The 27517-nt window shown below is 35.7% G+C and overlaps 1 protein-coding gene across 2 annotated transcripts in view; it reads left to right on the forward strand.

Annotated features, from left to right (window-relative positions):
- The window catches only part of PI4K2B (phosphatidylinositol 4-kinase type 2 beta), a 30079-nt gene extending 2562 nt beyond the window's left edge, over positions 1-27517 (forward strand). Inside the window, exons 2-10 of one of the 2 annotated variants that reach the window (XM_059381899.1) lie at positions 7564-7700; positions 9331-9531; positions 10143-10274; positions 12076-12229; positions 13970-14031; positions 15658-15757; positions 19552-19685; positions 20257-20316; positions 25070-27517. In XM_059381899.1, coding sequence (XP_059237882.1) covers positions 7564-7700; positions 9331-9531; positions 10143-10274; positions 12076-12229; positions 13970-14031; positions 15658-15757; positions 19552-19685; positions 20257-20316; positions 25070-25243 — 1154 coding nt within the window. In that variant the 3' untranslated portion in view covers positions 25244-27517. The remainder of the gene's footprint in view (positions 1-7563; positions 7701-9330; positions 9532-10142; positions 10275-12075; positions 12230-13969; positions 14032-15657; positions 15758-19551; positions 19686-20256; positions 20317-25069) is intronic. The other variant, XM_059381909.1, reaches the window with a different exon arrangement.

A 27517-nucleotide genomic window follows, 5' to 3' on the forward strand; every position in this document is an offset into this window, starting at 1 on the left:
TTGCCCTTTACCACCCAACTTCCATGAAGCCACCTCTTTAGTTCTAAGCAATTCTTACCTTTAGGTTGATATTAACATGATTTATCTTATGCTTAAAGCATATACATTTATGCTTATCTATTTTTTTTAATGTAAATAGGAATTTTATGTACTTCAGCCAGTGGAAGAATGTCTGTAACCTTCACTTGAGCAAGACACTGACAGAGTCTGGAACCAGCATAAACACAGTGTTGGGTCAGTGTCAAAGTAGAAAGATTAGTGGCATTCCTTGTTGTAGTTGTCATTTTAATCAGTGAGTTGGAGAGTAATAAAGATGATAATAGTTAATACCTAGGTAGCAGTACGTGTAGGGCATAGTTCTATGTACTTCAGTTCCATTAATTCATACTAACCCCATGAAGTGTCTACTATATGTTAGTCTCATTTTAAGGAAGCACAGAGAGATGAAGTGACTTCTCAAGGTCCCAGTTAATACAAACCAGGAGCACTTAACAGTTTTTTTAGAGAGTCTACAATTAGGGAATGGTGTTAGAACACAAAGAACTACCAAAGGAAAAGGAAGTGTATATTTATAAGCCTTTTAACAATTCATGGTGCTTTATAAATGTTTGAACAAAATAGCATCATTTAAAGTAAGGAAGAGGGGCGCCTGGGTGGCTCAGTGGTTTAAGCCTCTGCCTTCAGCTCGGGTCGTGATCTCAGGGTCCTGGGGTTGAGCCCCGCGTCAGGCTCTCTGCTTGGCGGGGAGCCTGCTTCCCCCTCTCTCTCTGCCTGCCTCTCTGCCTGCTTGTGATTTCTCTCTCTCTGTCAAATAACTAAAAAAAAAAAAAAAACCTTAAAGTAAGGAAGAAAGACGTAGGTGGGAAGTAAGGTAATGGAGGCTGGCATAAGAGTACACAAAATGCACATTGGATGCTTGGTGCAGGCAGCCCACAAATCTGATCTCTAAAGTTCCTGAGGAGCCAACTTGAGGGGAGCACAGTCAATGTGCCCATAAAGTTAAACCAGTTATTTGAGTCAAAACAGACCTGACAAAGGAAAATCTGTCATGTATCTTTTGGAGAAGAGACTACATGATGAATAGTATCTTTGTAATAAAAGTGATGAGTTTCGTAGGGGTATTTCTTAGAACGTCCCTGAAGCCCATTGTAATAGAAGAATTTCTAATGGATGGTGCTGTAAGTATTGCTGGATCTGTATTCTAGATGCTGATCATCTGGCTGAATTTAGAGGAAGGTGTTAGAAGAGTAGATGCCCTATGTGTCTTGACAGTCCTCCATAACTGACCTTTTGAAAGGTACTGATTGAGAAGCCACTTCTCTCTCTCAAGAGATTATTCTTCAACTAGTAATATGAAGACACCTATTTTTTGTTTTCCATTTATTGCTGAGATAAATCATTCTCAAATGCTTGAGTGCCTGCTGGGTGCCCGTGGGAACTGAGGCCTTGGGGAAACAGTGGTGACCAGATATCAGATGCGTGTTCAATTAGGAGCCTTGTCCCCACATAGCTTTTTAGCCTAATGGTGGAAACAGTCAATTAAAACAGTTTCAACAGCCAGTGTATTTGAATGGGGAAAACTGAGGGTTCCTTGAACTGTGTCCTGGATTTAGGGGCCAGGGAACACTTAGCAGAGGAAACAGTATCCAATTTGAGACCTGAAAAATGGCCCTGGAACTCCCAAGAGCAGGGTTCAGATCACCAAACCAGTAAGCTAACTACTTATCTTTTTAGAAACTATTCCGGTCATTGGGTAAGATAGAATTCCAACCCCTGAAGTGAGGAGGGGCTCATTTTGGTTTATTTATTAAAATGAGACCTTGATAATTACTACATGTAATTATATAAAAGGTTTATAAAATGAATTCTCTTATTCTGTTTTCAGTTTTGGTTACTACGAGGCCAGTGATAACTCTTAAGTGTGTTCAAGGGGATAGTTTGTTAATAAATAATTGTGAGATTTATCAAGGGCCTGCTAGGTACCAGGCACTGTTTTTAAGTGGTTAGAGTATACCAGAGAGCAAAACAACAGTCTCTGCTCTTCTGGAACTTAGGTCATTTTGTCCTAGTGCTACAAGTGAAGAGTTGGAGTTCAAGGATCAGTAAGAATTAGCCGTGGGAAGGAAGCTTGGAATATACATGGGGAATAGCATAGGCAAATGTTGAGAGGATGTGCTGGATATCTTTTGAAAAGTGAGGAGCTCAAATAGGACTGGAACTTGAATAGAAGATTGACACATCTTAGAGGAAACCAGAAGGGAGTACACAGAGGTAGAAGTGATATTTTCCTCAGAAAATTCTTTGATACACCAACAAATCAAAGCCTTATAGTTTATTTCTTGAGGGATAACAGTAATTTTACCTGAAAAAAAATTTTTTTTTTAAAGATTTTATTTATTTGACAGAGATCACAAGTAGGCAGAGAAGCAGGCAGAGAGAGGTGAGGGGAAGCAGGCTCCCTGCTGAGCAGAGAGCCCGATGAGGTGCTCCATCCCAGGACCCTGAGATCATGACATGAACTGAAAGCAGAGGCTTAACCCACTGATCCACGCAGGTGCCCCCCCAAAATTTCTTCTAATTAAAGAAAATGTGGCTAACCATGCCCCTCTACTATTAAAAATCAAAACAATGACTACAAACCTTCAAACCAAATCTCCTATAGCATGTACAACTTGAGGCAGCATAACTTTTGGAAGCATCCTCCAAGTTAAAGTAATTGCCAGATGTACATTTCAGAAAGTAAAATGAAGAAAGATTTATAATGTAATTGTGAGTTATGACTTAAAGAAAAATTATCTCCTAAAAAACAGTTTCTTTGATTTTAGAACAGTTGATATGTGGTCATTTTTTCTGGCTGATCATTTAGATGGTAAGACCAGTTGTCTTTTAAGTGTCATTCTAACAAGTGATGGTAAATCCAGGCCATCTTCAAAGAATGCCCATTTTCATGTGGGGAGATTATCTCATTTATCCAAAAGACGAGTGCTCAGTAAGGGACAAATTAAAGAGAAAGGGATTAAGAATATGCTGACTGATTTTATAGGAATGGTTCTACTTGATCTGATTTTGTTTGAAACGGAATTTTTAACTGTTCAGAGCATGCGCATGGGATCCATAAAAGCAACAAAGGTAGGTTTTATGATGAACTCATAAAGCTTAGCCCATAAAACAATTTGATAACATTTAGTCTGCACATAGTTTCCACAAGAACTGCTCAGGTATGGCATGGGACAGACCAAGAGTGGTCTAAGAGTTTAGCTAGCTCAGTATGTGTTAGTGGTATGACCAGATTCCTAAACAACTAATGTAATACTAGAATGCTTCTCATTTTGGTATACTGCTGAACACTGACAGGCATCTCTATTCTCTGCAATGGGTTTCTGGATTCTGAAGACAATATTTTAATGGGGCACATTGAACAACTGAGGCATGAAACAAGAGGGCAACTCACATGCTGGAAAGCCTGAAAACACTTCCATCTGGAAGGAGATGGAGAATAGAGGAGACTTAGGAGAGCATGAAATGATCTTCAGCTATTTGAAGGGCTACCCCTGGGAAGAAAGGAGTAAGTGGACTTTTGTTTTGCTCCAGATAGTAGGTCTAGGACATTCGGAGAAACCACAGGAGACTTACTTCGAGAAAAAGGAGGAGCTTATATTTTTTTCCATATAAGAGGAGCAAGTAAAAAGCAGTGATGTCTCCTTGAAAGCGTTGAAACAGTTGCCCAAAGAGCCCCCTTCTAGTGATATATTAAAAGAGTATACTGGTTGGGGCGCCTCAGTGGCTCAGTGGGTTAAAGCCTCTGCCTTTGGCTCTGGTAGTGGTCCCAGGGTCCTGGGATGGAGCCCTGCATCGGGCTCTCTGCTCAGCAAGCTTCCTCCTCTCTCTCTGCCTGCCTCTCTGCCTACTTGTGATCTCTCTCTCTGTCAAATAAATAAAAATCTTAAAAAAAAAAAAAAAAAAAGGTATACTGGTGCTAGGAGCAGGGTTGAAATAAATAACTTTTCAAATTCTTTCTTATTAAGAGTCTTGGCCTAGAAGAAATACCATTTGACTAATGATAATTATTACTGGCATCTTCTAGCACATAAATAATACTTCATTTATTCCATTAAATATTTATTAACTACTCAGTAAATGCTGATCCCTTATCCAGGTACCAGGGATATACAGTGATTAAAGAGAAAGTTCCTCCATTCTTAATTATTTTCATGTGGTAAATGAGGATGATTATGAATTAGCATATCAATTGTATTGACATGACTAAAATACTTGGATTATTTATTCTTCTTTTAAGTAAGTTAAATATGTCCAATTGCCTTTTTTGTGGCATTTTTCTTACCACATACTTTTTAAAATAAATAAATAACAGTTTTATTTCTGCCTAAATTAAGGCAAATTTTAAGTTAAGGTAAGTTTATGTTTTGAATTTTCATAATGTTGAATGCATGTAATAGCATTTAAATACCTTCCAAAGTAAAGTATGAATAATTTTTGCCTTGTCTGTTGCTTTAAATGATAAATTGTTAATTCATTCTGCAAGTGTGTATTGAGTGCCTATTATGTTCCAGGAACTATACAAGTATAGTGAAAGAAATCCTTGTCTTTTTATAGCTCACAAAATAAATAAATAATTTGTTATGTATTATATATTATTCCAAGTCATAAGTGCTAAACAGGTCATTAAAGTGGAAGTTAGGGAGGATTGTATAGGGCCTTGGGGCCATTATAAGGATTGGACTTTTAGTGAGATAGGAAACCATTGGGCTGTTTTGTACAAAAGTAACATAATCTGACATCTTTTTTTTAAAAATATTTATTTATTTATTTGAGAGAGCGTGAGCACGAGCTGGGTGTGTGTGTGGGGGGGGCGGTTTAGGACATAGGGAGAGGGAGAAGCAGACTCTCCATTGAGCAGGGGGCCCAACTGGGGCTTGATCTCAGGACCTTGAGATCATGACCTGAGCCAGAGGCAGGCGCTTAACCAACTGAGCCACCCAGGTTCCCCAGATCTGACATGATTTGAAAGAATTACTGCTATAGTTTCTCTGTCGAGTATAGAGAAGGCATGGGTGAAGACGGAGAGTGGTTAGGAGACTCATAATAATCCAGGTTAAGAGTTGATAGTCACTTGGAACACATTGAGGGGATGGAGATGGTTGGATTCTGGGTGTTTATGTAAGATAGAGTCATGCAAAGTGCTGATGGTTTAAATGTTGATGGTAAGAGTTTTAAGATGATGGATGATTCCAAGGTTTCTGGTCTGAGCAGCTGAAAGATTTGGAGTTGCCAGCAACTGAAATAGGGAAACTTGGGAGGAAAGCAGTCAGGAAGGGTGACAAAGATAAGAATTGAGTTTGGCGGAGTAAAGTTTGAGCTGTCCATTAAACATCCAAGTAGAGATATTGAGTATAGTAGTTTGGAGTTCAGGGCAGAAGTCCAGGCCCAAATATAAATTTGGGAGTTAATCAGTGCTGATGAAGAAGAGAAAAGGACCATGAACTGAATCTGAGGCATTGCAAAGTCAGTCTGTCAGGGAGATAAAAATGAGCCAGCAAAGAGACAAAAAGAGAAGCCAATGAAGTGGAAAAACCTGGTGAAGGGGAATCCTGGAAGACAAGTGAAGGAGGAGGGAGTGACCAACAAGGTCAAATGTTGGAATTGGGCAAGGAAGATGAGTTTTGAGGTTAGATTTAGCAATATGGATGACTGCATACCCCAACAAAAGCTTTATGAATGGAGTGGTTGGGACAGAAGCCTGATTTAAATGGGTTCAAGAGAAAATCGGGGAAGAAAAATTGGAGATGGAAAATATAAATAACTATAGAGACCATCAAGAAATGCAGAACATTGGGACGCCTGGGTGGCTTAGTTGGTTAAGCAGCTGCCTTCGGCTCAGGTCATGATCCCAGCGTCCTGGGATCGAGTCCCACATCGGGCTCCTTGCTCTGCAGGGAGCCTGCTTCTCCCTCTGCCTCTGCCTGCCATTCTGTCTGCCTGTGCTCGCTCTCTCCCTCTCTCTCTGATAAATAAATGGAATCTTGAAAAAAAAAAAAAAAGAAATGCAGAACATCTAGGAGTAATGTGGGAGTTAGATTTAGGATGAGAAAAATTATAGCATGCTTTGCATGGTGATGGAAATGATCCAATAAAGAGGGAAATATTGATGCAGGGAAGAAATGCTGGAGAAATGCTCTGGACTCATCAGGAAGAGATAGGGTCCGGTACACAAAGTGGATGCTTAGACAGTTCATCTATAGTAACAGGTGGAAGGCAGAGGGTATCAGAACAGATGTGGTGCAGAGGGCTGATGATAGTTTTTTCTGACTGCATCTCTTAAGGCTCATCTGAGGGAGAGGAAGTGTTGAAAATTTGAGAAGAGAGGAGGATTTGAGAGTTGTCCAGAACAGTGGGAGAGACTGTGTACCTGGAGATGTGTTAGTTCAGGATGCTAGAACAAAATACCATAGACCGAGTGGTTTAAACAACAGACATTTATTTCTAACAGTTCTGGAGAATGGGAAGTCCAAGATGAGAGGGCTGTCTTCCTGGCTTGCAGAGAGCCACCTTCTCACTCTGTCCTCATGTGACACAGGGAGAGAGAGAGCATGCCCTTGGCACTAATCCTGCCCTGGCGGTCTTACTCTCATCACCTCACCTAAGTATAATTACCCTCCAAAGACTCTATCTTCCAATATAATTCCATTGGGAGTTAGGGCTTCAACATATTTTGAGAGGACAGTCAGTCCATAACAGGAATGTAATATGCTTCCCAAGCATTATGAAGGGCCCTCCTGAAGTTTCTGGTGATGAATTTAAATTCAAGTGAGCTATCAGGCATTGTTGTTTGTGTTTGTCTAGTTGAGTTTAGCTGTCTGGGCCTAGGCATACTCAGCAGACAGTTCAGTTTAACCAGGACTGGGATTTTTCCAGGTGGCCATGATGAGGGGAGGGAGGAAAGGAAGAGTGGTTATGTGATGACTGACCGTAATTTAAGCTGGCCAAGAAGGGAAATAAGGACACAAAGATTAGCGACAACATGGTAGATCAGTGTTTTGTATACCCTAGGGGGTTGGAAGAATTTTGGGGATTCAGGGTACCAGAGGGAATGAACTAGGAAGAGAGAAGTTACTTGAAATTGAAAGGTATGGAAAGATTGCAGGTATTAGTAATGACAGATCTGAGGTATGACTTTGCGGTTGGAAGCTGAGGTAGGCTGGAGCAAAACCACTGGAAGAGGAATTCAGAGTAATGAGGTATTGGTGTGATTATTTCAACAAATAGGGATTTTCTTTTTCATGTTCATTACTTGAAGTTTAAAGAGAAGTGGGGTTAGGGAGGAAAGAAGGAAGAATCCAAGAAACCCATATGATGCTTGATTACATTTTTTTCTGTACCTTAATGTCCTAATGCTAATAACCTAACCCAGTATTACAGGTCCCCATCATGAGCATTCTCATAGCTGAACTCTCATAGTCTGTATTAACATTAGTCGTTTTTTGTTTGTTTGCTTGTTTGTTTGTTTGTTTGTTTGTTTTAATGCGGTAATTGTTGGTTCTTCAGTATTGAATACATTCTTGGATGATCCTGAATTTGCTGATACTGTGTTGAAAGCAGAGCAAGCAGTAGAATTTGGAGTTTTTCCAGAAAGAATCTCTCAAGGTTCAAGTGGAAGTTACTTTGTGAAGGATCCTAAGAGGGTGAGAATTTCATAGATCTAGTATACATAACAGAAGTTTTGGAAAACACTAATTTAAATGTGAAATCATTGTGAGGTTCTGAAGATATTTTCCTAATCTGATTGCACCCTTTTCAAAAATAAAAGTTAGGTTTTTGTTGTTTTTAACTAAAGCACTCTATTATTTAGAAATAGAGCTCTTCATTTTAAGTCATAGTTTGCTGTCTTATTATTTTAATACATGATCTCAAGCATTTATGGAATACTCATATTCACAGCAAAAGATTTGTTGAGTTTATATTCATAAGTCCTAACTTTACAGTAACTATATTAGCCAAGCAGAGTAGAAATTTAAACTTTAAAAACATATTCAATGTAATTTCCAGATCTTTTTCAAAGGCTTATTTTGCCCAGAGGAAAATTTTTTCCCAGAGGAGCCTGGGCAATCTGAAAATTGAAGGCATTGGAATGTGACATAGTGAAATGAACCAAAGTATAATTCGAGGGCAGAAAAGAGAAGTTGATATGGGACTTTGTTCCACTTAGTCTAGAATTTTTCAGAAATCTATGTTATTATCTCTAAAAGCTTTCTAAATGATACATAGCCAGCAGTTCTTTTTTCAGGAGTAAGAAAGATTATGATTTCATCCTAATATTTTTTACAAAGATCAAAGTTGTATTTTAAAACATAGTCTTTTTTGAATTTTAAATGTATATGTAAGTCATGTCAATCTATCAACCTTTATTCTGAGTTTGATTTTGTAATTTGTTCTTGTTGACTTTTTTACTAGTGATTTAGACTTTATTGCATTATAAAGCAATTATATACTTAAAATTATAGTAAGGCTTTTAAATCTTGTCTAAGGATAATTCACCCTCTAATTTAATATGAATATATTTTATTAGACTGGTAATAAAGATTATAGACTTTAGACATCCATGAGCAATTTTTTTTAAAGGAGAGAATTTATTTAAAACTGATTCATTAAAAAAAATTGGAAAATGATTAGGGTAGGAGAATCTCACAGCATAGAGGTTCACATATAACTATCATTACCTTTGGATTTAGAGACTACTTTTTGTCATTGGATTTATTAGTTCATTTAACAAATGCTTGAATGCCTACTGCATACTGGGCACTGTTCTGAGTACTTGGAATATAGCCCTAACAAGCAGTCTCTGCCGTTATAGAAGGTACATCTAATGAGAAAGTAGATGATAAATAAACATATAATTTTGATAGTTAATAGATGCTGAAAGATAAAATCATTTCACCTAGAATAGTGGTTTTCAGATATTGTAAAATTGCTGTAACCCTTCCATAACTTGGAAGTCCAGTAATAAAACAGATAAAGTCAGAGTTGATCCAGTTAAGTGGCATGGGGTCTTAGAACCATACCCTCATCTCTACTCTCACCTTCCCTAGTATTTCTCAGAGCACAGTTTGAAAACTACTAGCCCAAGGGATTATTGATTTTAGATTGTTGAATGAGAATGAATATAAAAATATAATTAAAACTGAACCTCTTAATATGTAAGAGTAACGCCCAAATCTGGTGGGAAGAAATACAAAAAGATTTCTCAAAATGCATTTTGTGGATTATTGTCTCTCTATATCAGAAGTCTAACAAAATTTCTACTTTTTTATATAGAAAACTATAGGTGTGTTTAAACCCAAATCAGAAGAGCCTTATGGTCAACTGAATCCAAAATGGACCAAATATGTTCATAAGGTCTGCTGCCCTTGCTGCTTTGGTAGAGGCTGCCTGCTTCCTAATCAGGGATACCTTTCTGAAGCTGGTGCCTCCCTTGTAGATGAAAAGCTTCATCTGGGCATTGTACCTAAAACAAAGGTAAAGGAGAAATTGTTTTTAATTATGTACTTCTAATTTATAGCCTATTTCTCTGTGAACACTTTAGTAATATTTCTAATGACAGCCTAAATTTGAGCCTTTGGTTTGGTATCCAGAGTCATGAGAAACTAATTGATTCTAGTGGAAATCCACAAAGTGTCCAAGGGGAATATCCCACACTCATACAAGCTTAGATGGTGCTGACAAGGGGAAAAAGAACTAACAGTTTGAAAGCAGAAAAATATTGAGGTTCTAGAAATTCTCCTGAAGGTAGAGATAACTAATGCGCTCGAAAGACTGCTATTTTTTTTTTCTTTTTAGCCTTTATAAACTTTTACTTGAAGACTTCCTCACAATATTTGTTCCTAAATCTGCGGATGATTACTTTTTGCTTCCACCAGCCAGTTTTTGATTGTCTCTCCCAGAAATACATGCCATTTAACTGAGTTTGCAAAATCCCTAAGCCTTTCTCTTTTAGATTCTCTGAGGCATTTACTATAGGGTTAAACTCTGCTAATTAATGGTTTTAAAGTACATTTCACGTAGTATATGAGTAGAAATATTATAATGCCAATTCTAATAACCATTTTTCTAAAACTGTGTGTTTCTAGGTGGTTTGGCTTGTCAGTGAGACATTTAACTACAGTGCAATTGACCGTGCAAAATCTAGAGGCAAAAAGTATGCTTTAGAGAAAGTGCCTAAAGTAGGTAGAAAATTCCATCGGATAGGACTCCCTCCTAAGGTAAATGGGTAAATGATTGTGCTAAGTTTTATTTGGGGGGCAATTCAGCATGTATTAACTGAGCACTGTGTGCTGTAGGCTGCAGATATAATAGGAAGGAAAATGGGTTTTTCATCCTCAAAGAGCTTATAGTGAACAAACCATCTCAGTGCAATATGATAAGAGAGGATAAAGGATGGGTGTCTAACTTAGTTTGGACAGGGAGTGTTTCCAGGAGTTTGCACCTATAGCTTTATAAAGAACCAGGCCTGGGTTTTCCTCCCAGCTTCTCCACCAGTTAGCTCTGAGACCTAACTGTCCAAGTCCTACTTTCTAAGCCCTAGGCTCTATAAAATGGAGGTGAGAAAAACTACCTCCTGGGGCTGTGAGATTAAATGAAGAAATTCATGTCAAGTACTTGGTATGGTGCCCAGCACACAGTGTAGTAAGTTGTAGTAACTATGTGTACTGGCTACATACTAGATACCTTCTTTCTTACCACTGTAAAATAAAACGTCAGGAATGATTAGCAGCTAGCTAAGCAAGAGTGGGGACAGTAAATGGGAAAGCATTCTACAAGAACTTTGGGCTGTTTTTTGTTGTTGTTGTTGTTTTTATTGTGATTTTGTTTTGTGGTTGCAATGCATTTGTCTAGATAAAAGAATCTGAAAAAAATTAATGGTTAACTTAAATTGTTTTTAAAATTGTACTCCAGGTATGCAGGAAGTTTGAAAATCTTTATAAGGCCTGTTATTCCTTTGATATGCTGAAATTAAGTGTAACTGAAGAAGGCTATTGTTTCCATGTTTATGACAACTAGGACTTAATTATAAGTGTTTTAAAGAAAACCTTTTAGAAGTAGTTAAAATTTCATGCCAACAACAAGAATATAATTTTAGGATAAGAAATAGATTTTCTTTATAGAAGTTTATATTTATGAGGCCAGCTAGGTGACCTGTAGGTCCTGTGCTGGAAATACATGTAGTAATTTTAGTGACATAAATGGATTTTATTTTATTTTATTTTTTTAAGATTTTATTTATTTGACAGAGAGAGAGAAATCACAAGTAGGCAGAGAGGCAGGCAGAGAAAGAGAGAGGAGGAAGCAGGCTCCCCGCGGAGCAGAGAGCCCGATGTGGGGCTTGATCCCACTACCCTGGGATCACGACCTGAGCCAAAGGCAGAGGCTTTAACGCACTGAGCCACCCAGGCGCCCCCAGAAATGCATTTTAAAGTGGACATATTTTCAAGGAAAGGGTTTTCTTAAAAACCACTGTAGAGTTTATGACTGATTGATAAGTTCTTTAAAATTTATGACAGGATCTGTAATCTGCAAAGTCAAAGAATGCATTCTTTTTAAAAATAAATCTATATTCTGTATTTTGTAAAAAAAAAAAAAAAAATCCTGAAGTATTTCATTAGTAAGATAAAATTGCACTGTTATTAAATGACCAGGATAGGTGTACTATTTGGCTTCCATAATTAAAGTCATTTTAAGGAATATTTTTAGAAAACAGCATTCTGAGTTGAGATTATCACCTTGAGAGGCATTTTTTTTTTAAATTATCCTAAAATAGTTTCTGTGCTCCTTAAAAACCTAGGGTTGAGCACTTTTAATTTGCTATGTATTCTTTGTATAATTATTTAAAATTAGTGTATAAAAATAGTTTTGATAAGTGTGGTTATATAAATTAGGGTTAACTTTTTTGTTTTTCTTACTATGTTTATAATAAAACATTTATGATAATACTGCTGAGAAGTTAAAAAAGTAATCCCTTTGTTCTTGTACTTTCTTTTCTAACTATAGTTCTTAAAATTATAGATTGGTTCCTTTCAGTTATTTGTTGAAGATTACAAGGAGGCTGATTATTGGCTTAGGAAATTTGAAGCTGACCCTTTGCCTGAGAATATTAGAAAAGAATTTCAGTCACAATTTGAAAGATTAGTTATTTTGGATTACATCATCAGAAACACAGGTACTGAAGCTCTCTTATTTGTTCACTCAGATCTTGTTAGCTTGCAAATTATTCAACTCTTTATTTTTTTTTAAGATTTTATTTATTTATTTGAGAGAGAGAGAAAGAGTACAAGCAGGGGGAGAGGGAGGAGCAGACTCCCACTGAGCAGGGAGCTCCATGTGGAACTCAATCCCAGGACACTTAAAATCATGACCTGAGCCAAAGGCAACCACCCAACCAACTGAGCCACCCAGGTGCCCCTATATATTCAACTCTTGATGCAGAAGTCTTGAGGCCACTTTTTATCTACCTGCCTTGGAAAATGGAGATGTAGTACTGACTCCCCTGGGCAAAGTTAATCCTGTACTTGAGATCCTAACTCTTAGAAGGCTCCTGCTGAGGTGATAGAGGTCAGTTCCTGTCCCTACTGGGGAATTTCTGGGCAGTAGGACAAAGCCAGAAATGTTATCTGCATAATATGAATAATTAAAATTATTTGTGTAAATTACTTGAGATGCTTATTTTGACATTAGATAACTGTTAGTATAGTCTATAAATACATTAAACTCTAATTTTTTCTCTTCTAGAAGGGAGCCATGATGTAGATAATCTAAACAGTGGTTTCCAAATGTGGTTCCCTGGACCTTATTGGGTCAGCATTATATGGGGACTGATTATACATGCATCTTCTCAGAGGAGTGCACCCCAGCCCTACTAAAGCAGAAAATCTGCAAATGGAGGCCATCCGTCTGTTTTAGCATGTCCTTCAGATAATCTGATGCACTCTGAAGTTTGAGAACCCCTGATTCAAAATGTTTACTTATTTATTTTAGTTTCTGGAAAAGCATGATTATACTTTTCCAGAGTTACCTTCTTAATTAATGTGGTCCTGGATTAATGTTAAAATTGATGTAGAGACTAGAGTACTTCTATGTAGACATTAGGTGAGAAACTACCCAGAAATTTGCCTGGCAATAGAGGTAGATTTTTTTTCTTCCTTAGGTAGAGAAATTATTCTGGATTTTAACAACCTTGATTTAATAGTTTTTCGGGGGGGAGTTTAAGATTTTTTTTATTTATTTGAGAGAGAGGGAGAGAGCGGGCACTGAGCATGGGGGAGGAGCAGAGGCAGAGGGAGAAGCAGACTCTACACTAAGCTGAGATCCTGAAGTGGGGCTTGATCTCAGGACCATGAGATCATGACCTGAGCAGAAAGCAGACACTTAACTGACTGAGCCTCATAGGTGCCCCAATTTAATAGTTCTTAATAATAATTATATATATATATCTCACAGAGTGGTTATAAGGATTTAATGAATTAGTACATGTCACATACTTAAAACAATCCCTGACACATAGTAAACTCTCAAAAAATGTTAGCTAACATTTGTAAGTATTTTTTAGTTTGTGTGTGTTAAATTGGAGCTCTTAATATGTAAACATATGCCACAGATAACTAGTCGAGGTCTTGAAAACCAAAAGGCAACTAGATTATTCCCTTTGATATTAAGCTATGATACCCATAAAAAATGAAGTAACAGGGATGACAGGGTGGCTCAGTGGGCTAAGCCTCTGCCTTCCGCTCAGGTCATGATCTCAGGGTCCTGGGATTGAGCCCCACATTGGACTCTCTGCTCGGCAGGGAGCCTGCTTCCTCCTCTCTTTCTGTCTGCCCCTCTGCCTACTTGTGATCTCTCTCTGTCAAATAAATAAATCTTTAAAAAAAAAAAAAGTAACAAATTTGTTTTCTTTTGAAAGACAGGGGAAATGATAATTGGTTAATCAAATATGAAAAGCAGAAACAGGGAAAGGAAATTAAGGTAAGGAAATTTTAAAATTCTACACATACACACAAAATTTCTATAAAAGATTCCTTAAATTTATGTTATCCTTCATTTCTTCATTTCCTTCACTTAGATCCTTGGTTTTATCTCCTTTTTCTGTCTTTCTCATCTTTTTTCTTTCTTTCCTCTGTTTACATTGTATTTTTAAAATTCTATTTTTCTAAATCTCTGTAGCTTTTTTTTTTTTTTTTTAATGTTGTATTGGAATGGAAGAATGATACCAGCTGGGTACTTATTTTTTAGAACTTGGGAAATTTGTTGTAGAACCACTACATTTATTTTGCCTTTATGTAATAAAAATAAAGGCATCTGATATTTTTTGGTCAACATGTTTATATTTTAGTAATTCACTTCTTTTTGAGTCTTATGACTCAATAATGTGGATGAATCTCAAAATCCTGCAGAGTGAAAGAAGCTACACCCAAAGGGAACACACTGTCTGATTCCACTTACATGAAAACCTATAAAGTGCAAACTAATTCCTGGTGACAGAAAGCAGACCTGGTTGCCTGTGGGTGGGGCTGAGGGAGTGAGGGAGGGAGAGACTGCAAAGGACACCAGGAAACTTGGTGAAGGTTTCACATCTGCAAATGCTTATCAAATTGTACACTTTAGTATGTGAAGTTTATTGTGTGTAAATTATACCTCATAAAGTTGTAAATAGAAAAAAAGAAAAAGAAATGGCAATTGTAACAGAAATGGGTTTAAAATACACACATAAATATATATATTCATAATAGTTTCTAAATATATTTTATTGGTATATCTTAAGCAAGTAGATTTTCTTGAAAACTTCATTCTTTTACTCTTAAGTATTTTGTGCACTTCCATTGAGTTAAGATACTTGATATAAACTAAAAGAAACAAACCAGACATATATCAAACAGACCTTCATGCTAATACTTTTAATTTTAAAGTTATCTTTTTCAACTTTTTGTTTTTATGCAGGCCACTTAATAATGGCAGCTGTTTATGTTTACGTAATGAGTATTCCTTAACATGAAAACCCTCTTGCTCTCAAGGTCTTTGTTTCAGCTATGGAAGACTGTAGAAGTTAGGAATGGCCTGCATTCTGTAATTAATAGTATCTTGAAGATTCCTTTTGCTAGACCTTAATTTATTTGGTTTTTGGGGAATTGTATTTAGAAACATTTTGTATTTGGACTAATTATTTCTAGGGGACCCTAGAAAAGATTAAGTTTTTAGTAAGGTAACTTTGTTAAGTTCTCTTAAAAATATCAATATTTTGCAAATGTCATACATTTAAGCAGTGCACCTAGCAATAAATTGTCTGAAACAACATACTTGTAAACCTTAATAGTTCTAGGCCCTCTTCCCCAAAGAGGAAAAAAAAGAAACCATTACTACCTAAATTATAATAACATTTAAAAAACAATGATTATAAAATCCTTACTGATTTATAAGACAGTTTCTCCCCTTTGAGGGTAAAAATTTTTATTTTCTGGCAACTTATTTTTTATTTTTATAGGCTCTTCAAATAAAATGTCATAAACCTCAGTAATTTTTTTAAATTAATTTAATGCTTGACCTTTTGGAAATATTCAAAAAAACTTATCAGTAGACCATCTTTTTCATCTTTAGGAAACGGATTGGATTGATGATAAAGAATCACTTATTAAAATAGCTGCAATTGATAATGGTCTGGCATTTCCCTTTAAGCATCCTGATGAATGGAGAGCATGTGAGTATTTAGAACCACCTATGGATTCTATAACTACCCTATTCCAGAATAGGAAGGCAGCAAAACTTATTGATATCAAAAAAGGAGAAGAAAACCTGGGTGAAGGATAACCATTGATTGGGGCTCTCTGTTCTAGAGGCTGGGGATGGAGAGACGTGTACTGCAAGGGTCTCGCCTTGTATTGTTTACTTAGCTTTGAATGACTGGGTCTGGTTTTGGTTTTTTGGCTTATGTTAGTCTTATAGAATAACTTTTTACATGTTTACAACCTGAGCATCATCTTTTTTAATATTTGGATGGACTTTAACTTTAGTGTTTTGGGTAGCATTCACTTACAAAACAGTTTAGGCCTACCTCCCTGCCTTCTGCCTTCCTAGTAAGTGACTATTGTTTTACCTACCTGACCAGTCTCTTTTGTGGTTAAAGGGCTGGTTTGCTACATCTTCTTGAGCTAGTTTAAGACATTTTTATTTTCCTTAAAATTGTTCATGACATCTTGAGATCTAGATTTATGAGTTCAAAGTTTTTTATAGAATTCTCTTACAATTAAAAATAAAATCCCCTCTATGCATGTGAAGTATTAAGGGATGAAAGGAAATGATATCTAATTTGCCTTAAAATATTTAGGGGGAGGGAGAACAGGGATAAGTAAAACATGTTTTGTAAAAATTTAAGAATAATTAGATTATTCAAAATATAGGAATTGTACTAGTTTTTAAATTTTTTTGTTATTTGAAATATATGTAATATATTTTTAAAATAATCTCATATTAGAGCACTTGGGTGGCTGAGTTGATTAAACATCCAACTCTTGATCTCAGCTCAGATTTTGATACTAGCATTGTGAGTTTGAGCCCTGCACTGGGCTCCACTTTGGGTGTGGAGCTTACTTTAAAAATAAATAATAGGTAATCTCTGTATCTATGACTATGCTTTTTTAAATACCTACTGTTTATTAGTGGGCTTTTTTTTTTTTTAATCATTAAGCTTGTCACAGACTTGTCTATTATAAAGCATTGGCCTTTTTACCTTTATTTATTATTTACTTATTATTATTTATTTATATATATATAATATATTTATATAAATATATTATTATTTATTTATTATTACCTTTATTTTTTGCTTTTTTTTTTAAGATAATTGGTTTGTGTTGGTCAGTTTTTCATTATGTTTCTTTGCTTTTTTTCTCATTGATTTGTGTTTTCCATCATTATTCTTTTCTTCTATTGTATTCATCCCATTTTGCTTGCCTATATATTTTTCTCTAGGCATCCTTTTGATTAAGCCACAGATTAGATAGGGGCTGTTCTGTTGTTTTGCTCTGTATATTCTTGCTATCAGATTTACCCTTTGACGTGAGTAACTTAGGATGATTTTGTTTGGTTTTAAATTTTCTATGCCAGTTGATTTAAAAAAAAGAACTACCCGTTGTTATCGAGTTTTATTGCTTTGTGATCTGTGAATGTGGCTGCGTGAATTCTGTTTGAAATTTGTTCGTAATTCCTTTATAATCTTGTAGATGGTCAGTTTGAAGGTACTTGAAAAGAATGCATTTGGACAAGTTCTGCATCTGTCTATTAATTAAAGTTTATTAGTTGTTAGCCAAGTCATAATTTTTTTTGATCTGTTAATTTTTGAGAGTTAAAGTTGAAGTTCACTGTGATTGATTCTGGCAATTTCTTACTGCATTCTATACCCTTTTTGCAGTGTATTTCATGTACATAAAGGCTTAGCATTTTATCTTGGTGGTGGCTTGTTTTATGGGTGTGAAATATATCCCACTTTATCCCTCTCAGTGTTTCTTACTTTTCTTATTTTACCTGTTGTAACATTGCTATACCTCATTTCTTTTTATTAGCATTTACCTGGTATTATTTTATACTTCTATTTTTTGCTTCCATCATTTTGTTTTAAGTATATGATTTATAAACAACACTTAACTGGATTTTTTTTTTTTTTTTTTACCAATCTGAGATTCTTTTAATAGGTACATTTAACTCTAGTTAAAGTCTCAATAAATTACTGATGTGTTTGAACTTTTCCTGCCATCTTATTTTTTTCTATTGACTGTAAATTCCACTTGTTTGTTTGTTTTTTTTCCCTTTCCTATCCTTTGTTGAACTGACTTAAGATGTCTTTGTTTCATTGTTTTTTTTTTCCCTCTAATAGTTTGGAATTTATATGCAAATTTATCTTAAAGTGTTAAGTTTAAGGTTCCTATGATACACTTGGGAAACTCTGCTAAATATACTGATAAGAATTAAGAATCTGAAATTTGAAAGAGGAATTTGTGTTGAGGATATAGGTTTTAAACTGTCACCTTGGTAGCAGAAGCCATGTCGTTATTGTCCAGGGAAATCATGGTAAACAAATACCATCACTAGGACAATGCGAGGTACACAAATACTCAGTAAATGTTTCATGGATGTTTAACAAATGAAGGAGAGAAAGGGGGGAGTGGTGGCATTGAATACAAGAGGAAAAGCCAGCAAACCAGAGAAGTAGCTTAAAAGATAGAAGAAGGTACGCTTTGTGAGAGCAGTGTTTCCAAAGCCACACAGGAGAGGATTTTATGGAAGGAGATGATCAAGAATAGCACTACTTGCTATGGAGACATTAAGTAGCATGAGCACAAATGGGCCTTTGGAGAGACTCTTATGAAATGACTGGTGGTCTTAGGGGAGAGGTTTTTTGTTTGTTTTGTTTTTTTATTTAGGTAAAGAGTGTACTTAGCTGGAGAGAGGCAGAGGGAGAGGGAGAAAGAATCTCAGCAGACTCTGCACTGAGTGCGGAGATGTAGGATTCAATCCCCCAGCCCTGAGATCATGAACTGCGCTGCATTTGAGAGTCAGATGCTCAATGGACTAAGCCACCCAGTTACCCCTAGGTGAGAGAGTTTGAACTGAGGGATAGGGATTGGAAGTAAAGGCAGGCATGGAATAAGGACTTTTGTGTGGATTGGTCAGGAAAAAGTGAAAAGGAAATTAGATACAGCTTCAGGGAGATGTGGGCTAGAGGAAAGGCTTTCTTTGGAATGGATAGTGTACTTCCCACAGTGCACAAGCAAATAGTAAAAAAGAAGTTAAGAAGGAATGACTCTAGATAGATTTTTTTTCTTAGGGCTTTCTAAATGGTAGGAGCCATCAAAGCTGGAGGTTGTCATTGGATGAAACCACAGTGGTTCTGTGGGCGATCATATTGTCATAAGCCTTACACTTTCTTTCAGGAATCTGAATATGCCCCTACTTTAGAAGATTCTACTACTTTACAAATCTTTCTGATCCTAGTACTATGTAGATTGAATGGTCTTCTCAGAGAAAACTAGAATTAGCCTGGAATATTAGATCTTTGATCCCTTAAAGCCAGTTACCTGATTACCTACTAATGATTTAAAATTTTGGAACATCGTATGTTTATGCACATGGTCAATTCCTGATGATTTGTTACGAAAAGGTCAGGGAAACGTCAGCGATGGCATTTGGTCTGGGGCTGTGAACAAATTATGTGTGTCCCGTAATTTCCAAACTCAGGAACCAGAGATTCAGATATAGTTCTTGATGTAGGGCTGTTTGAGATAGGCCCATTATTGAAATTCCTACTCTTTACTATTTAAAAGTCAGGAACCTGATTCGTTCCAGTAATACCTTCCTGTGCTTTACATCTGCACTTGATCTTAGCTGAAAGGCCAAGAAGAGATTGTGCTTTACCATCTAAATTGACTGTCCAGACTTGGAATTGGGATGATCATTCTCTGATAACTTCTTCCTCTCTTTCTTTCTCTCTTTTGTTAGATCCATTTCACTGGGCTTGGCTCCCTCAGGCAAAAGTTCCTTTTTCTGAAGAAACAAGAAACTTAATTCTACCATATATTTCTGACATGAACTTTGTGCAAGATTTATGTGAAGATCTTCATGAACTTTTTAAGGTAAATGAATTTTTAGTCACTTATTGCAGAAAATGAAATCTTATAATAGAAGAGATTTTCTTAATAGACCTAATTTGCAGTTTAGTGCTTCTGGTATCACTACTTGCAATAGAACCTAACTTAAGAAGGAATTAACAGTTTTACTTTACAGGAGCATAAATTTGTGAGGCTAACACTGATTTTGAGGGTTCTCTGAGACTATATTAAAACTTGACAAGTTCTCTTCAAAAGTTGAGGTTTTACAAAAGTATTATTTATAATAAACGCTTAGTGAGCTGCTATGATTTAATCGCTCAAAAAAGCCTAAACCCATTGGCTGGAAGGTCATTTTAAATCCTTTTGGATCCAGTTGGGGTATAAATAAACTATTATTGTCATTCTAGAGTCATCCAAAAATAAATCAAGTAAAAACACTCTTTAAACGTTGTCCTTTTAACTATTAAGAAGGCTTCGAAATGGCCTTACATGCTAAGTTGAAGAGTTCACTTGTTTTCCAATATATGTTTCAAAGATCTTGATTTTTGAAATTATAATAACATGGGTTGTTTTTTTTCTTCCTATTCCATGAAAGATTGACAGAAAATTTAACAAAGCCACTTTTGAAAGTCAGATGTCTGTGATGAGAGGTCAGGTAAGTTAATATTATTGTGATCTTTTTCATTAAGAAAAAAATCTTTCTTTGAAACAGTTGTTAACTTTTTTCTCCATGGTGACCCAAAGATGCAGTTCTTTTATGCTGAACCAAAATAGCGCATATGATTAAAAATGAAATGGATTTCAATAGTGGCTTTCCTCTTGTTCTAAATTAATTATTTTTTGAACTTTTTGTATATCGTTTGTTAGCCAGTTTCCCTCTCCTTTGAATTCTTTGTCCTCATTTTGATAACTCTTTTCCTGAGTGTTACTGTATTTTTCCTCCTCAAATCTACTTGCTTGGCTGTTTCAGTACCAGGTTCTGTCGCATGTTGATTTTTCTCACAGAATGTGTTTGGCCTTTCCCGGAGCAGTCAGTGAATCACCATGTCACCAAAGCTGAGCAGTGACTGAGGCATAAAAGTACTAATTGTAACTCAGTCCTGTCATCCTTTATATCTTCTTTACTTAGAGATACAAGGTGTTGGGTCTGCTGGTGTGGACCTGCAGGCTGGCTGACCTACCGACAATGTCTGGTCCTTCCACACTCTCTTAGTACTATTTAGATTCCAAAAGGAAGACTTGACATTAAAATAAATTATTGTAAATAATTTTGTAAATATTACAAACAAATTATTGTAAACACTGTCTTTTTCTTCCTAAAGTATGCAGTTAATTTAAGGTAGCTATATGCTGCATACCTGGGGCAAAGAAGTGTAACTTTAACAAATACATATAATTAAATTAGATAAGCGTTGATTCACCAAATATTTATTGCCAGAAAGTGTTCTAGTGATAGAAATAAAACCATGAGCAAAACCCAGTTCCTTCTTTCCTAGAGCATGAGCTATGAGAAGGAGGCCAGGAGTCATGGAAAAGAGATGGATTATTATACCTCTCTGTGCTCCATTGTATTTATGTGGTCCTTTGCTGGAATCATAAGTTTTAAATAGTAAGCGAAATGCCTGGAAAAATAGGCCACAGCTAGATCTTGTAGGCCGTCAGTGCCAGAATACAGATTCCATGTGGAAGGGTTTGGAGCCCTGAGAAATTACCATTCAGAAACGTTGTGATGAGACTAATATTTCTGGAGAGGGCACCTCCAGTGTTGCTTTTGTGAACTCCCTGAACTTGTGCTAAATTCTGTTTATATGTGCATTTTGGGGTGGGGGTAGGCAGTAGGATTTATGTATCAGCAAAAGGAGTCTCCAACCCAAACAAAGATTAAGGACGACTGCAAAAGGTGAGGCTGGACAGTGAGGTGCAGATTTGCTCAGCAGATGAGGCGGCTGAAGCCAGGGAGCTTTGGAGGGAGGTGAAGTAGGTAATGCAGGCATGTATGAAGGGCTCTGGTGATCAGTGACTATAATTATATTGAAGAGTTACCATCCCAAACTATAGTTGAACTAAATTTTCTGGCATAGATAATTATGCCCTAAGTTAACCCTTTTGCTTGAAACAAAATTGATTTATTAGTATGCTCCATCTTCAAGAATTCTCTTATCCCTAAAGATATATCTTATCATAGGAATTCTTTTTAAGGGAAAGCTGTAAATAATTGTGTCAGTTTTAATTGTAGATTAAAGTACCTGAGGGATTTAAATATAAATTTTAAAATATTTGTCTGGAAAGATACGGAGACATTCCAGTTCTGAAGTCTGTCACAAAGTTAGACCAGAGGCTATCTGCTATTTTAGGTTTACTTACTCAGATCCTGTCTCATTCACAAATGCAATAAGATAAAAAATGACAAACTCAAGATCTGGGGGAAGAAAAAGATAAATGATGCCTCGATTATATGTTTTAATTTGATTTTGCTTTTTAAAAAAATTTTAATTTGGTTTTGTCTTTCTGATAGCGAAAAAGAATAAGGTATCCTGACCATGTACATGATTACATATGTATGTATATATGTATATTTATTTATATATGCATATGTATGTGTGTGTGTGTGTGTGTGTGTGTATCTTTCTTTTTGGTTTTAGCGGTTTTTTTTAAAAAGGATGTCTGAAAAGTTAGATACTACTTTATGTCCTAAAGTAAATTAGTAAAGTTTGAGGACCAGTGAACTAGTCTAAGAGAGAACAAAGTCTGTATGTGGAAGTTTGTGAGTGTATATAACCTGCCTTTGGCCTAACCACCGCATCCCTACCCAGTTCTCAAATGTGGCATCCATGGAGACTAGAGTGTTTCTCCTTGCCTGCAGTGTTTAGGCTATTTCTAAAAATAGTCTTCTCTGATTTAAATACACAACAATAGATTTGTTTGTTCTCTCAAATGAAAAAATGGGTGATATGTTAGGGAGGGAATCAGATTTTAAGTCAGTATAGGGTCCTTTGTTGTTCATCGCTTTTCATTCCAGTTATTTGTTCATATGGCTGTTTCTAGAATATGTGTAATGTGTGTTTCTAGAATATGTATACTTCAGTGTGTTTTTTTTTCTCCTGTATAGTCTTCTCTCTGCCCCAACACAGTACATGCTCTGTAGATGTTTCTTTAATAAATAAATGCTAGATCATCAAGTGTCTTCTCAACTTTCAAAGAATCATTAATATTTAGGATAGCTTTAGGACTGAGTGATTTTTGCTATTATGTGTTTAAAGATTGTTAAGCTTGTAGAATGGCTTTCATTTTCTTTATACCATTCTGTTTTCCAGATGCTCTATAACAATCAGGTCTTCAGAGTCAGGAAAATACTAGATACTACTTAAATTAGTGTATTTAGGGGCACCTGGGTGGCTCAGTTGATTAGGCGGCTGCCTTCAGCTCAGGTCATGATCCTGGAGTGTCAGGATGGAGTCCCACATCCGGCTCCCAGCTCCTTGCGGAGTCTGCTTCTCCCTCTGACCTTCTCCCCTCTCATGCTCTCTCTCTCAAATAAATAATAAATAAAATCTTTAAAAAAAATTAGTGTATTTAGAATAACATTTTTAGAATTCAATTTTTAAAAAACCAGAAGAAGAAATTAACCAGAACATTTCATTCCTCAGCCATGCTGGTTTTTATTTTCGTGATAAAGACAATGCTTATAAGTGTGAATTTTGTGAATTCACACTTTTTGTGAATTATCCAAGTATAGCCAGCCTAGAAGATTTTAAGGCAAGAACTTAAAAGGGATCCTAAAACATAAATACAATGAGTAACTACTGTAGATAGTAAAGATTTATTTTCCTGAGTTGTTAAATACTTCAGATTTTCTAGAATCTAAACCATCCAGTTTTATTCTATTCCAAGTATTTGAATTTTATTTATTAGTATGGCTTTATGTTGAAACCTTTATGCTATCACCATTAAATAATCTTTACAAGAACCACTAAAATGTATACTATCCATATATTAGATATTTTCAAATACCCGAAGGAGCATCTTTGTTTCTAAAGTATATAACAAAGGGGAGTTTTTTATCTGATATGCAGAAAAAAAGAAAATGAATTATTAAAATTTTATTTTATCTGAACAGAGTAGAATAGGCTGTAAGCTCTGCATTAAGTTTTATACCTTATTTATGTGCTCAAGTAGCAATTCTGAGAGTATGTTTAAACATGGAATGTAATATATTTTAATCTTCCTAGTTTAATTTTTTCCATATAAGAGTATAAACTCTTAAATGAAACTTTATTTTAAATGGCTAGCTTCCCTAAATTTTTAACTCCCTTGGCTTTCATCATGCTTTTCCATCGCACTTTTACCCTGTAATGCTTGGAATCATTTAGTGATTTGTGCTTATTGACTCCTCTCCCTGCTAAAATGTAAGCTCTATGGAAGCAGGGGTTTTGTTTGTTTTTTACTGATATGGCCCCAGCACTTAAAGCCTAGCACGTAGTAGGCATGCAATAATTTTTTTGTTTCTGAATGAGTTTATGAAGGCAAGTATGTAGTTAAAAGCAGACTTTTTTAAAGTTTCTATTAAATTCCACTTAACATACAGTGTAATATTAGTTTTAGGTGTACAGCTGAGTGATTCGGCACTTCCATATAACACATCACAAGTTCACTCCTTAATCCCATCACCTGTTTCCCTCATCACCCTCCACTTCCCCTCTGGTAACTATCAGTTTGTTCTCTATAGTTAAGAGTCTGTTTCTTGGTTTGCCTCTCTCCTTTTCGCCTATGATCACTTATTTCTTAAATTCTACATATGAGTGAAATTTCTTACATTCTACTTTTGAGTGAAATTACATGTTGTCTTTCTCTGACTTATTTCACTTAGCATAATGCTCTCTAGCTCCATCCACATCTTTGCAAGTGGCAAGATTCCATTTTTTCTTATGGCTGAGTAATACTCTTCTGTATGTATATATTCCACATCTTCTTTACCCATTCATCAGTGGTGGCCATACACTGCTGGTGGGAATGCAAACCAGTGCAGCCACTCTGGAAAACAGTATGGAGGATCCTTAAAAAGTTAAAAATAGAACTATGCTATGATCCAGCAATTGCACTCCTAGGTATTTACACAAAGAATACAAAAATGCATGACTTGAAGGGTTTGAAGGGTTACATGCACCCTGATGTTTATAGCAGCACTATCAACAATAGCCTAATTGTGGAAAAAGGAGACAACTTGGACCAGTCTACGTTTAGCTTCTATGTCATATGGAGAATGTGAAACCATGTACTTTATTCAGTCTGTTGGGCTGAAATATGGGATGGAATAAAAACTCTAGTTATGAATAAATGGTTAAAATAATGTCAGTGAACTGAATGAAGGTTTTTGTCTTATGAACTAGTGAAAATATCTCTTTCCACAGATCTTAAATCTTACTCAGGCACTGAAGGACGGGAAGAGTCCTGTTCAGCTCGTACAAATGCCCTGTGTGAATGTGGAACGCAGTCAAGGTAGAAATCACGGTCGGATTGTCCATTCGAGCAGTTCTTTCACCCAGACTGTCCACTGCAGGAAGCCATTCTTTTCCTCCTGGTAGCAGATGTAAGAGTAAAAGAAGCAAACCGTTCGACATTATTATGTTGTTAAAACAATACAGTAATGCAAATCTGTTAAGAGCTCCCATTGCCAAAACCTCAAATAATGTAAGTCTTTAAAAGGTTATCTTTTGAATGTAATCAAAAGTTTACAGCTTTTTTGTCCAAATATTAAATTTCTATTTCAGGGAAGAAGTGATAGGTCGCCTATATTGTATTTTTGTAGAAAAATTGTATTTTATGTTGTTGATGTTAGTTTAAAAGGTAATTTCTTGGTTTACATATTCTGAAATGACTGTAATTACTTTAGAATCCAAGTAGAAAAGTAAGGTATTTGTTAACTTTGAATAACTTTTTATATTCTTTTTAAACATTGAGAAGGATGTTCATGTTCACTCTTCTTACATTATAAAAGGCCTGTGAGGGTGAAACTGCTCTTGTGAGTTTTAATAAGTGGTTAATAGAAAAAACAGGTAAGAATAGAGCAATGTTGCCTTAATTGAAAAAGCTGCTATTTTAGAACTTGAATAAGTGTTCCTAAAGTGACCATTGCTATTAGGGACCAGAAAGTTATATTTTGGTTGAGTAGAAGGTGACCATTTTATTTTCTGTACTTCAGAATATTTTTGGTCAATTATTTTATAATAGTAAGGAAACAAATCTAAAGATATTCTCCCTTTAGAAAAAAAATGGAAACACTCAGCTGAGACTGGAGGGGACTAAGAGGAAATTAAGGCAGATCTCTAATATTTTGAAATTCCAAAATAGCATTAGAAGTCCCTTTTGTTTCTTGCATGGGATCAAATACTTAATCTATTAGTACTTTAGAGTACTGATCTTACTCAGTTTAGTAGTTCAGTTAGTATTAACTTTACCGAAAAGTAAACCAAACCCCAAAGTATATATTGGATTGCATTTTGGGGTCCTAGGGCATAAGTCCTTAAAAATAACAGTCATATTGTAGAGTACTTGAAATCACCATGTTATTATAATGAACGGTCAACTTTAGAATATCAGCCCTAAGTAAAGGGGAACGTGACAGAGATAACCATGAAGTCATTTATAATTTGATTTTGAAAATTAATATGCCAGACATCCTAGGACTTTGTAGGACTTTGTAGCACCTTTAACTCACCAAGTGATTTAAATTGAGACAAGCCGAGTATGAAGATGTGATTGCAAGGAACTAGAAGCTTCATTCTTTTCCTTTAGGCCCAAACAAGTAACATCACCACTCAGACTAACCTGGCATTTGTGGTCTGGGCCTTTTGGTTTTTTAGCTCTCTGTCTTGTAATTTTTTCTTTTTTAATTAAGTATTTTTGGTAAAAAGTATTTCATGAAGGATAATTAGGACAGAAGACAGGTCTGCAGATCCCTCTTCCTTCACCTTTCTCCCGGTCTCCATGGATGCGGCAAGTGAGAACACTGCCGCCTTCAGTACAGCCCCACTGGACACCTGTGTTCTTCTGCCTCCCCCGAACTTCCGCCATCTTCATGCTGAGAGCATGGGAAATTGACTGGAAATTCAAAATGCAGCTACCATCTTTAGATAAATACTTGTAATTAAAATGTGCCTTTTGAAGATGTGTTCTAAAAGAAATAAGTTGTTATGATGTGGGTACTGCTTTTGTAAAACAGTTTTTTTGGTATTTTGAGAATTGCTCTATTAATTTTTATAATGGAAAACTTAGTAAATTCCTACTGTTTTATATCCTGAAGTTAAAAATAGTGTGGAACTATTTTTTAAATGGCTTGACCCAGGCTAGAAGAGTAAAGTTGAAATATTTAAGATATGATCATAAGTCAGAATATATTGGTTATATTTTGTAAATTTTCATGAAATTGATTCTTATTTAAATACTGTGTTAAATTTTTCAGTGAGTATATTTATAGTGTCAAACTTAGTAGACTAAAAGTAATAAAAATCATTGTCTTAAGGTCACGGTTCTCCTAAAGTATATATATTGAATATTTAGAATGTTTGTGAACACATTTATGTTTATAAATGACATCAAACCATCATTTCCCCTGTATATTAGTGGTATAATTTAATTCTTTAAAATTTCAAAAGCCTTATTTAAGTGGAACCTTTATAATTGGAGACATTTTGCTTTTGTTTAATTATATGCTTTCTTATTCTCCCCCAAATTTGTCAGCAATTGGCAGCTGTGGAAAACCTGTGGTAGGTTTTTTGCAGACTTGAAAACAGTTTGAGTCACAATTTTTTTTTTATTTAAAGTTCTGTACTGATGGAATTAAAACCTTATTAAAAACA

The sequence above is a fragment of the Mustela nigripes genome, chromosome 1 (genome assembly GCF_022355385.1).
Source record: "Mustela nigripes isolate SB6536 chromosome 1, MUSNIG.SB6536, whole genome shotgun sequence".
In the NCBI taxonomy this organism is placed as follows: domain Eukaryota; kingdom Metazoa; phylum Chordata; class Mammalia; order Carnivora; family Mustelidae; genus Mustela; species Mustela nigripes.